General features: G+C 43.2%; 1 protein-coding gene across 7 annotated transcripts in view; it reads right to left on the bottom strand.

Moving 5' to 3' along the window:
* The window catches only part of CSMD2 (CUB and Sushi multiple domains 2), a 654,890-nt gene that overhangs the window by 212,737 nt on the left and 429,744 nt on the right, over nucleotides 1-12,409 (bottom strand). For all 7 annotated transcript variants that reach the window (XM_037996751.2, XM_007979489.3, XM_073007520.1 and 4 more), the window contains one exon: nucleotides 996-1,134. In XM_037996751.2, the coding sequence (XP_037852679.2) occupies nucleotides 996-1,134 (139 nt within the window). The remainder of the gene's footprint in view (nucleotides 1-995; nucleotides 1,135-12,409) is intronic.

Raw genomic sequence — 12,409 nt, 5'->3', positions numbered from 1 at the left:
CCTTCTTGAGAAATCCAACCTTATTAATTTGCAAATGACAAAAACCCTGCCTGACCCAGGGCTTCAGAATAACCAGATTTTGGCAGGCTGGGATCTTTTAATATAATTTGCACACATTCACTAGCGATGCAGAAGGACCTTCTCCACTCTATTTAACATCCCTCCTCCTCCTTCCATGGTTGGAAGCTGCTCTCATCCTCTCTGTGGCCTGATCTGTGAGCTAGCTTAAGACCTAGAGGCACAATGACTAGCCTCATGGAGATCAGAACATTCTAGGCCATGGGTCAGCACACACATTCTAGGCCTCAGGGCCAGATCTGGTCTATAGCCTGGAGAGCTAAGGATGGTTTTTACATTTGTAAAGAGATGCTAAAAAAAAAAAAAAAAAAGGCAAAGCAGAACATGCATCAGAGATATGCAAGTAGGCAAGTGGCCCACAAAGCCTAAAATATTTACCATCTGGCTCTTCACACAAAAGTTTGCAGACTGCTATTCCAGGCCAGGAACACTTTGTCCGGAAGAAGTTTGTTTTCACATTTAGGTGGCTATGTTCTCCACCCAAGGGGCATAGCCAGGGTGGGAGCTAGAAGTGGGGCACATGAGCGGGATTTGGGGCAGAGGTCGGGGGCTGCCTTCCCACACTGGACATTTCCAGGAGAATGCTAGTCAGATGTCAGTGTCGTGCTTTAACATCTGACGGTGTCTGTCTGCCCACTCTCCGTCGTTGGGGGCTGGGGAGGGGTGCTCTAACATCCCAAATGGTACCCAAGCCTTCTCTTCACCCCTCCTGCCATAGTCCCCTAAACAGCACAAACCAAGCCCAAGGGCAGAGCTAGTGAGGTCTGCCCCACCCAGGGCAGTCTGGTCCAGTGTTCTCCAACCTTGCTGACATTTCAGCATTGGTACTGGTCCTCTATCCACCCTGGATTCCCTCCCACATGGCTCTGTAAAAATCTCCCCCTTGCCCTCTCCCCCAAGGCTGTGGTCACAAGCACCTGTCGAAGGTGATTTTGATGGGGTAGCCTGGCTGGGCCTCAATCACCCAGGCACAGCTCAAGGCATCCTTGTAGAACCCAGGCCAGCCCGGAGAGAGGATGGTGCCGCTGGGCGAAGTCAGGTGACCACCGCAGGGAGCTGGGGGGACAGAAGGGAGAGAAGTAGCTTTCTTCGGGGATAAATGAGTAAACAAACAGCAAATCTCTCTATAAAATGTGTCAGGCAACAAGTATTGTTTTTGTTTTTATGGAAAATTACATAAACTGTAAACTGTGAGTTTTGTCTACTGGGACCTTTATGGGTAGGTCCAGTTATATCATGTGGAGTGTTATTAAAGGCCAGAGGGGAGAAATGAAAAGAATCCCTTAAGCAGAGTCCCTTTGTCATTCTAGAAGGGCTGAAGTACAGCTAATATTTGGGCCACACTGTGCTTTTCCTTTGTTCCTCACTCAACTGTCAGGCCTGAGACAGGGGCATAGATCCAGCCAACCTCCTCACATCTGGCCCTGGAAAGGGTCAGAACCCCAGGACCCTACAATTCAGATGCTCAGCTCAGGGCGCCGGTACTTCCTGCATCACTGTAAACTCCAGGAGGGCATGGGATGTGTTAATTGTGTTACACAACTGGGTATCCCCAGCATTTAGCATGGTGCTTGGCACGCAGTTCTTCCTCAATGATTGCTGGTTGGATGAATAAATGAGTTAATGACAGGATGAATGAATACAGTCCAAGGCAGGGAATGCCACAGGACACTGGGAGGCCTAGGCACAGCTGCTGGCTGTCTCTGGTCTGGCAAACCCTGTTATTTATGCCTCTGCCCACGTGTCCCATCCTGGGCTTCCCCACTCTCAGCTGCCTCTTTCCTACCACCCCTGTCTCTTCCTGCAACCAGACCCCCAGCCCCTAAGATAGTCATTAGAGCTATTCCTCTTTCAAGGGCACGTGATTGGATTTCATTGCCCACCCCTTTTGAAGTTATGCAAGGCCATGTGACTGCTGTGACCAATAAAATGAGAGCAGAAGTGCTGCACGTCATGTCTCTGTGGAAACTTTACAAGACTGTGTGCTTTCCTCTGTTTCTCTGGTGGACACGTGAGACCTTGGAAGTGGGGAGGGGCGTGCCTACTGCTACATCCCATTGTTACAATACAGGTTTGCATCTCAGCAGTGAGGAGGGACTCTTTCTTGGCTCCATCTCAGCACAGGCCCAGCCTCTCTGCTTGTGTGACTTGCACAGTTTCCTTTTCCTGCCTTGGTAATTGTGGAAGCAAGTGTCAAGAGGGAAGTCCCATCTATCTAGGCCCCTAAGTGACTCTAAGGAGCAGATATCCCTGATGACCCATGTTAAATATGTAGCTTCAGTGGTCTGTGTCAGATATAAGCTCCTGATTTTTAAGCTGCTGGGATGTGGAGGTTGAAAGTTAACACCATGTGGCCTAGCCCACTCAGACTAGCACACCTCCCTAAGGCTGATGATGAGGATGATGATGACATCCACTACTACTGCTTCTGTCACTGCCATCACCACTGCCATTGACTGGGGGCTGACTCCACATCAGGCACTGAGCTTACATATGTAATCATGTTCACTCTTTGCAAAACAAAATCCCCTGTGAGGCTGGTGCTATTATTACCTCCTAGGAAAGCTGAGGCTTATGGAGGTTGAGTAACTAGCCTTGGGTTAGCAAGTTGCAGAGCTTGGATTCAGACCTAGGCAAGACAGTGTAAATCCAAAGATCTTAAGCTAAGCCGCTTCCCATGTCAAAGGAACCTCTGCTCCTTTGTACTCTCTTACTATGGAGCTATCAGATGCCAAAAATTCCCCAAACAAGACTGGGGAGGAATAAAGAGCTACACAGCACTTCTCTCTCTGCAAAGTTTTGTAGATTTCTACAGGTAATCAGTTTCATAAAGATAGTCTAATATACCCCATCTTCTTTTTTTAATGCTATAATCTTCGAGAATTATCTAAAATAGTTGTCAAGTATTCTTAATAGAAACTTATATTAGGAAGTATTAACAAAGAAGATTATAATAAGGGTAGTAGTAGTCAACTCTTACTGATGACTTACTATGCTAATTGCTACACGTGTTATCTCATTTAAATGCATACATTTATGAAGTTATTATCCCTATTTTATAGAGAAGAAAACTAAGGCCAAGTAGGTTAAGAGACTAGATCAAGGACAGAGAGCTAATGAAATTAGAGCTGAGATTGAATCTCAAGACTTCTGTCTCTAAATCCCCCTGTGACACATAATAGTGCTACAACCACAGCCGACAGTAATAAGCTCATGTGTACCGATAACTTACTACGTGTCAGGGCTTAATGTGGATTATTCTTGTGACAACAGCCACGCTAAATGGCACATACTATTATTAACCTCATTTTATAGGCGGGGATTATTACCCCATTTTCAGTAAATTGAGGCTTAGAGAAACCAAATAATTACATAGAGCTATATCAAACATTGGGAGAGTAAATTGTATATGTGTATTGTCACTTTCTGGGTAACCCGTTTTCAAAACCCATCCATCCATCTCACTGCAACTACTAATGCTTTCCTCTCCTTCTCTGGTGAACAGGTGAGACCTTGGAGGTGGGGAGGGATGTGCCTATTGCTATATCCCATTGTTACAATACAGGTTTGCATCTCAGCAGTGAGAAGGGACTCTTTCTTGGCTCCATCTCAGCACAGGCCCAGCCTCTCTGGTTGTTGGACTGTGATCTCCTCATTTACTTCCTGGGGAGCTATAGATCATGCAGTCTCCATTGCTTGTCTAGGCCACTCTCCACTCAGTGCATACACATCAATGAAACCCCATCTGCAATCTCCAGAGAGGGAAATTCAATCCCTTCCTTTGGCGGTCACCACTTTGTTTTCTTTCTCTGCTGTGTTGCTTCATTAGTTTGGCTAGTTAATCTCTTCCTGTGCACCTGTGATTGTCCAGTGACCTCTCTATTCATTCTGTCCTCCACTTTCTCTGTTGTTCATCTTCATATTGCAGAGTGGTAGTTGCCTGGAAGGGATTTGGAGGGGAGGATTCTTAAATGCAATGTCTCTTTCACATTTGAAAAGATGATCAACCTCACTCTTAAAAAGAAAAATACATATTAAAAGCACAGTGAGATATTATTTCTCATCCATCAGATAGGCAAAATCCAAAGTTTAATGACAAATGAGGCCGTGAGAAACTAAGGATTCTAGTACCTTGCTGGTGAACGTGTAATACGGTACAACTGCTATGCAGAGGAATTTGATAATATCCAACAAAATGCATATGCATTTACTCTCTGACCCAGCAATTCTATTTCTAGAACTCTCCCAAAGATACACTGGCAAAAATATGAAATGACATATGTGTACAAGGTTATGCAAGGTGGTACTATTTGTGATAGCAAATGCATGGAAACAGCCCAAATGTTCAGTGGTACAGATCTAACTGAATAAACTAGGGTAATCAACAAAATGGACTATTTATGCAGCTATAAAACAAGAATGAGGGATATTCTATATAATGTCATGGAGTGGTTCCCAGACTATGTTGTTAAGTGAATAAAAGCATGGTAGAGAATAATAGGTATAGTATGATTATCTTTATCTAAGAAAGAGGTAGAGGCATACACACATATTCACTCATTAACAATCAATGAAAGGGTAAACCGAAAACTAAAAAGATTATTCACGGAAGGATGGAGGGAACAGGGTAGAGAAGACAGGGATAGAAGCTAGGCTTTCTCAGAATATACTTTTTTATATATTTAACTTTAGAACTATAAATATTTTAAATAATTAAAATGAAAGACTAAGCAAATCAATAAACTGATAAGCAATTTCTAAAATCTCAGAAGCAGAGTAAATACATGAATGCAATACTAGGTTAGTTGGTGGCATAATCCCACATGAAGAAACTAGTAAAAGAGATTTTAAAACACAGTAATTTGATAGCCTACCTTAGTAGGATACAGAAAGAAATGAAAAAAAAAAAAAAACCCTTAAACTATTTTCAGTAATTATATGATTGTTGGTAGTTACTGGTATTACTACTTTGCGACTCTTAGGCATGTGCTATGAATTGGGAAATTATATTAATGGTGTTGGGGACTGGGATTTTCAGCAAGAGTGAAAGGAGATATGGATATGATATTAAAGAAGTTAAGTAAAAAAGAAAAAGTGTTTTTACATTGGAAATGAAATAAACCTATGATGAATTTTCTTTTAAAAACGACTTTCTAGCTGTGTTCATTGAAAAGGCTTAGAAACAGGAACCAAGTCAATAATAAAAAGTACCCCTACTGCCCACATTTTAAATATCAGTTTCCACTAAAAGGAACCAGGGCTTCTAGGAGAAATAACTGATTCTAGGTCAGAGACAGAAAACGTCCAAGATGATGTTAGGCCAACTTCAAAAGGCTCCCACTAGCGAGTGACACAATTTGAGCATTAATTAGAACAAACTGCAGTGGATTTAAATACATAAATATGTTTGGATTGTAATGATATTTAAAAATGTGTAACTTTGTAAGGTGTTAGGGAATCAACTCATTAATATGAAAACAGGTAAATGCAAATAATTATTTCCTTGCTTTTCCTTTACAAACTACATCTCAGAGTAACCAAATAGTTGATGAAGACAAGTTTTCTTTAAGTATAGCATTTCAGCTTATGAAAAAATAAATGATAGCATGTTACCATTTTGTAATCCCTAGGCTCTGATCATTAATGGTTCCTAAAGACCCCAACAGAGAGATACCCAAATATTATATGATTCTGTTGGAGACATTGCCTACAAGATATTCTGGCTAAAAAAATGGAAGCTCAATCTGATTAAGTTTCTAGATCTTACTGCCAATTAAAGGAAACATAAAAGAGAGACAATCATGTTAAACAACCTCCCAGGGAAGCAACTGGCAAAATTCCGAATGCAGGAGACTTCTCATTCTGAATAATTCTCATTTATCTCTGGATAAAAGACCCAACTTCTGCAACAACAAAAAAAATCTCAAGGGGGTGGGGAGTAGACATCTATAGATTAGAAAAGACTTGAGACATATCAGCCAATTATAATGTATGAAGCTAACAAGGATACTGACTTAAAAATACTATCAAAGAACGTATTAGCCAATCATGAAAATTTGACTGTATTGAGTAATTGTTTTTAGGTTTTTAAAATGATAGCAATGTGGTTATGTTTTAAAGAGTCAGTTTCATCTGTTGGAAACCCATTACTAAAATGTTATAGATGAAGTGTGATGCCTGAAATTTGCTGCGAAATAATCCCAGAACCAGCAGGGTGGTGGTGGGGAAATGGGTGGGGGTCTAAATGGAAACAAAATAGGCCATGAGTTTATAATTGTTGAGGTTGACTGATAGGTACATGGGGGTTCATTATACTATTCTCTCTGTTTTGATATGGGTTTGAAGTTTTTCATTTAAACAAGGTGAAGGCAAAATCAGGGAAGCACACACAAGCCTGTGTGTGTGCACATGCATACACACACATACAAAGAAAAGAAGGAAAAAGAAGGGGGGATCCTCCCTTGAATAGGGAGAAGAGCTCAGCAATAAGACAAAAGAGGGACTCTGTGCCTGTGTCAGCACCTGGTACTCACTAGATGCTCAATATTTGTTGAAGGAATGAAATACTCATTGATAGGTAGGGATACTGGGTGTTATGGATGGAATTGTGTCCTCCCCAAATGTATAGGTTGAAACCCTAGCCACCAATGTGACTGCATTTGGAGAGAGAGCCTTTCAGGAGGTAAATAAGGTTAAATGAGGTCATGAGGATAGAGCCCTAGTCCAGTAGGACTGGTGTCCTCATTATAAGAGGACGACACCCTGGGTGCATGTGCACAGGAAACAGGCCACATGAGAACACAGAGAGGAAATGGGCATCTGCAAGCCAAGGAGAGATGCTTCAGGAGAAACCAACCCTTCCAGTACCTTGATCTTGAACTTCCAGCTTTCAGAGCTGTGAGAAAATAAATTTCTGTTGTTTAAGGCACCCAGTCTGTGGCACTATGTTATGGCAGCCCAGGCTGACTGATACACTGAGCTTCTAACGAGGGGTTGCTGTCCCCTGTGAGGGATGAGCCACTTCTCCTGACCTTGATGCTAAAGTTGTGCAAGGCAAAGAGGAATAGGGAATGGTGACAGAATAGAATGCAAAGAACAAATACTCATTGAGCATTGAGCTCTACAACATGCCAGACGCTGACCTTCATATATGCTTTCACTTTTCCTGTGTGTTAGTCTTCACAGCCACCTATAAGGCGGGCACAGACATTAGCCTCATTTCATAGCTGGGGGAACATACCTGAGGTACAAAGAGCTTAGGTGACTGGCCAGGAACACACACTAGGAAGTCGCAGGGTCAGGATTTAAACCTGGGCAGTCCAGCTCCACAGCCTGCATTTTTAACCACTATGGGTGGACATGGGAATGCCCACCTCAACCACTGCTTCTGTAACGGAATGCAGGCTGCTGCTAAAGGGTTTTTTACCCTTTACTGGGTAAAAACTGGACAACACTAGTTGTCCAGTGTAAGTGACCAGAAGTAGTTAGAAGTCCTTTCCTCTGACCGGAGTGACTCTGGAGTTACTCAGCCCTGCAGCTGAAAGTGTGACCTCCTACTCTCCAGCCCTACCCCCCCACTACCCAGCTGTGCCCCTCACCACCTGTCTTCCGCTGTTTTGTGGTAGAATACAAGCAGAACGAACTTGGATTCAGACCTCACTTAAGGTCTGAGGTTAAAAGTGATAATTCTGGAATCAGAATATCTGGATTTGAACCTTGACGCTCTCATTCACTTAGCTGTGGTCTTAAGCAAGTTGTGTAACCATTTTGAGCAACAGTTTCTTCATTTGTGAAGTGAGGATACCAATACCGCCTTTATGAGGTTGTCATGAAGATTCAGTGGGGCAGTGGATGTTGATATGGTTAGGCTGTGTGTCCCCACTCAAGTCTCACCTCGAATTGTAATTCCCATAATCCCTGCATGTCAAGGGCAGGACCAGGTGGATCATAGGGGCAGTTTCCCCCATGCTGCTCTCATGATAGCGAGTCGCAGGAGATTTGATGGTTTTATAAGCGTCTGGCATTTCCCCTGCTTGCACTCCCTCTGTCCTGATGCCCTGTGAAGAAGGTGCCTGTTTCTCTTTTTGCTTTTCACCATGATTGTAAGTTTCCTGAGGCCTCCCCAGCAATGTGAAACTGTGAGTCAATTAAACCTCTTTCCTTTATAAATTACCCAGTCTTGGGTATTTCTTCATAGCAATGTGAGAATGGACTAATATAGATGTAAAGCAATTGGCCTGGTATTTGGTGCATAGTACGTGCTCAGTGATTACTAGCTGGGTGATTTTGGGAAAGTCAACTCACCTCATTGTTTTTCCGGATTCTCATGGATAAAGCATAATTACATCTTTCTCACAAGAGTGGCAAGAAGATTAAATGAGAGATTGCTAGAAACCTAATAACTGCCCTTACAGTTCTTCCTTAGATGCCTAAATGAGCTACCACCACCACTTAGATTTCTTTGTGGTCATGAGGAGAACTGACCTTCTTTCTTTATTACAGGACTTGCTTTTTTTCCTGATTTTAAAAGTAACACATTTGGTGTAGATAGAGAATAAATGTGGATGTGTTTATACCAAACTGTTAAACCATTTTCCTCTGGGGAGTGGGATTGGGAAATAAGCATTTTTACTTTGAGTTGTACTGCACTTGTGCATCATTTGAAATTTTTACAACCACCAAGTATTCCTTTATTTATTTATTTGACAGAGTCTAGCTCTGTCGCCCAGGCTGGAGTGCAGTGGTACAGTCATAGCACACTGCAGCCTTTAATTCCCAGGCTCAAGCAATCCTCCAAGTATTTCTTTAAAAATTAAAAAATGAAAATACAGGGGCCAGGTGTGGTGGCTCAGGCCTGTAATGCCCACACTTTGGGAGGCCAAGGCTGGCAAATCATGAGGTCAGGAGTTTGAGACCAGTCTGGCCAACATAGCGAAACCCCATCTCTATTAAGAATACAAAAATTAGCCAGGCGTGGTGGCATACACCTGTAGTCCTAGCTACTCGGGAGGCTGAGGTAGGAGAATCACTTGAACACAGGAGGTGGAGGCTGCAGTGAGCTGAGATCACGCCACTGCACTCCAGCCTAGATGACAGAGCAAGACTCCATCTCAAAATAAATAAATAAATAAATAAAATAAAGAAGAAAATGCACACTCACTGTAGATAATTTATCTTTTTTGTGTGTATTTCTTGTAAGCAGAATATTCTTAAAGCTCAGCTCTTTGTCTTTTAATAGGGAGTTTAATTACCTTTATTATCATAACTGATATGTTTGTCTTACTGCTGTCATTTTGTTTCATGCTGTCAATTTCCGACATTTCCATGTGATGTCCTGTCTTCTTTGTCTTATGCATTAGGCAATATGTTTCCTTTTAATTTTCTATGGGGATGTGGAAAGTAGAAATCCTGCTTTTCATTCTATTTGGAGATGCTTTTAAGTCTTTCATAGATGTGTTGGAAACCATATTCTCTCCAGTGATATAATTCAAGAAAAATACAGTAACAGGGTAGCCAAGAGTCTGGATTTGAATTCTGGCTCTGTCACTTACAAGCTAGGAAGATCCTAGGCAGGTGACTTAACCTCTCTGTGCCCCAGAAGGGAAATAACGACATCTATTTCCTAGACTGGTGCAAGGTTGAAATGAGGCGACTCTGTCAGACACTTATCCTAGTGGGGTCTGATTATTTTTCCTTAAAAGAGTCAAGGAAGAGGTAAGTGTAGGGGAGAGAAAGGCAAGCAGGTACTCCGGTGTAGCTGCCTTCACTAACCAGAAGTCTTTCTTGGGAAATTTCTGATTTTAAACATGAGGGACTCCTATGTCCTGTGAACTCAAGATCACAGACTTGGTCACTCGAGCCCGTTCGCTTCCGTATTGTCTAAGGCTGCTGTTGCATTAGGACAGCAGAGTTAGAGCCCACACAGTCGAAAATACTTCCTATCTGGCCCTTTAAGAAAAAGTTTGCTGACCCCTGCTTTAGATCCTCCAGATAATCATCCTTCTTTCTAAATTTAGGAGAAGCCATCGTCTCTCTTGTCCTATTATAGCCTCTCAAAAGCTAAGTGGCTCTTAGCATATATTAAAAGATTTTCTAAAAGACCATTAGCTTCTGCATTTAATTGTCCACAAGGTGGAGATACTTAATCAAAAACAAAACTAGAAAAAAACGGAAAAGACAAAGATGCTGATTGCAAAGCAGAGCTCTACCAAGGCTCAGACAAAAGGAGGGAGAGGAGCCAAGAAGGGAAAGGTTCCCAGGGGCTTCTTTAGCCAGCTCGTCTAAGGTTTTTAGGCTGGGATTCAGCCACCCTAAGTGGCATCAGGCTGTCACACTCTGCCTGATGTGCTACTCCCCAGATCCCTGAAAACCATGCTGGCATCAAATGCCCATCACTCTGAGAAAACCGAGCAGGCTCTCCCTGGGGTCAGGGTCTCCAATAGACTGTCCCTTACTTCTGGGGCCTACTGCCCCAAACCTACAGCCTTTACCTCTCCAGGGACAGAATGAACACAACCTTTTTAACTTTAAAATGAAGACCTTGCTCATGAAATAGTGAGCCACTTGAAGATCCATTAACAAAGGTCAAATTATCTCACGTGTTCATACATGGTCTTGAGAGTTTCAATGCATCGCAGAGCTAAAGTCTAGGAGCACTTGATTCAGGAGGGTGGGGGGTGGAGAGGAGGATTGTGCAGTTACTAAGTCCTGAGGGTTCCTCAGAGGGGTCAACTCATTTGGGACTAAGTCCCTGCAGGTTCAGGGGCAATGGGAATCTGGCCTTCTGCCCTGAGACTGCTCATAGTCTTGGTGGAGACACAGAACCAAGGCCTGTGGAACTGGTAAATGTAATAATGGTAAGAACCAGTATCCAACAGAGTGGTCCAGTGGTGGTGGCACACGAAAAATCATAGAAATTAGGAGAAGGAAGAGATCAGGTGAGCCAGAGACAGCAGGGAAGATCTCAGAGAGATGAACCAACACAATGAAAACTAAAGAAATTATAAGTGGTCAATGAGTGCGAGGGAAAACGAGGGCGCTGGTCTGTAGGAAGGTGAAAGACCACCGATTGACAACCCTCCAGACTGGGTTCTGCATGGATGCTTTGTACAGTGGCCTGTTCCACCAGCAAATAACTCCATCAGATATGTATACTTACTCCCCTGTTGCCAATGAGGGACCTGAGGTCTAGGTCTAGTTACTTAACCTAAGCCTGTTGGCTCTACAGCTGGGAAGCATGGCAACTGAGTTTCGTGTTGTTTCTCTAACTCCACAGCTTCTGTTCTTTCCAAAAGTGCTGATTGCACTGGGGAAGAATGGCAGATGAGGTTGTATAGACCACACTGTGGGAAGCTTGGAAGTCAGAAAGAAATGTCTATTCATGTCACGGTTGGGGCAAGTTCCTGGGAGGATGGAAATGCCCCAACTGTGATCCCCCAAAGTGGAGCAAATACTGATCTGATTGGTCCAATGAAGAAATAGTTAAAATCAAGTTAATGCTGATGGTCAACACTTATTGAGTGCTACCTCTCACCAGGCACTGCTCCAAGAACTGCGCATGCTCAGGACAACTCTGCAAGGGGGTTCCTATTATCAACCTGCATTTTACAGTGGGGCAACTGAGGCACAGAGAGGTCAAGTCACTTCCCCAGGGTGGCTTGGATGATATGTTGCAGGGTGGAGACAGCAGGCAGTCTGGTGAAAGTCAGGGCTCTGGAGGGATTTCATTTATATGCTTCTCATTAGGGAGGCTCTGGCCTAGTTAAAAGGCCATTCATTCATTCATTCAGTGATTCATCAACCAGTATTGATTGAGCAACTACCAAGTGTCAAACAACATGCCAGCTGTGGGAATATGAGGCCGAGGAAGACTCCCTAACCTCATGGAGCGTACATGACAGTGAGGGCGCAGCTTATGAGGACTTACTTTATACCAGGACTGCCTACTCCATACACATCTGATAATTATCATTATCCCTCTTTTTTTTCCAGCTGGAAAATACAAAGGCTCAAGGGGAAAAGTGAATTGCCAGGATCCCAGCCTGGGCCCCTCTCACTCAAATGCCCACCTGGACCCCTTGCCACCTCCAGTGTTCTCGGTGGTCCTTCATCTCCCACCCACCCATCTGTAAGCTCTGGGTAATACTCTCTCTCAGGCATACTCCCTTCTGCATTCTCCTGTCCTTCCTGTTCATGGCCATGATGTCCAGATTTGAGTTTAGGAATTGGGTAAGCCAAGAGGTCTCTTAAGTCTCTATCCTCTTTCTATTACATGAAATGTGAGGAAGAAGGTTTCTGCCTCCTAAAAGGAGAGAATCACATCCTTCGTCTC

Source organism: Chlorocebus sabaeus, chromosome 20 (genome assembly GCF_047675955.1).
Source record: "Chlorocebus sabaeus isolate Y175 chromosome 20, mChlSab1.0.hap1, whole genome shotgun sequence".
Lineage (NCBI taxonomy): Eukaryota > Metazoa > Chordata > Mammalia > Primates > Cercopithecidae > Chlorocebus > Chlorocebus sabaeus.
The sequence above is the reverse complement of the archived record's forward strand: the minus strand, read 5'-3'. Positions and strand labels throughout refer to the sequence as shown.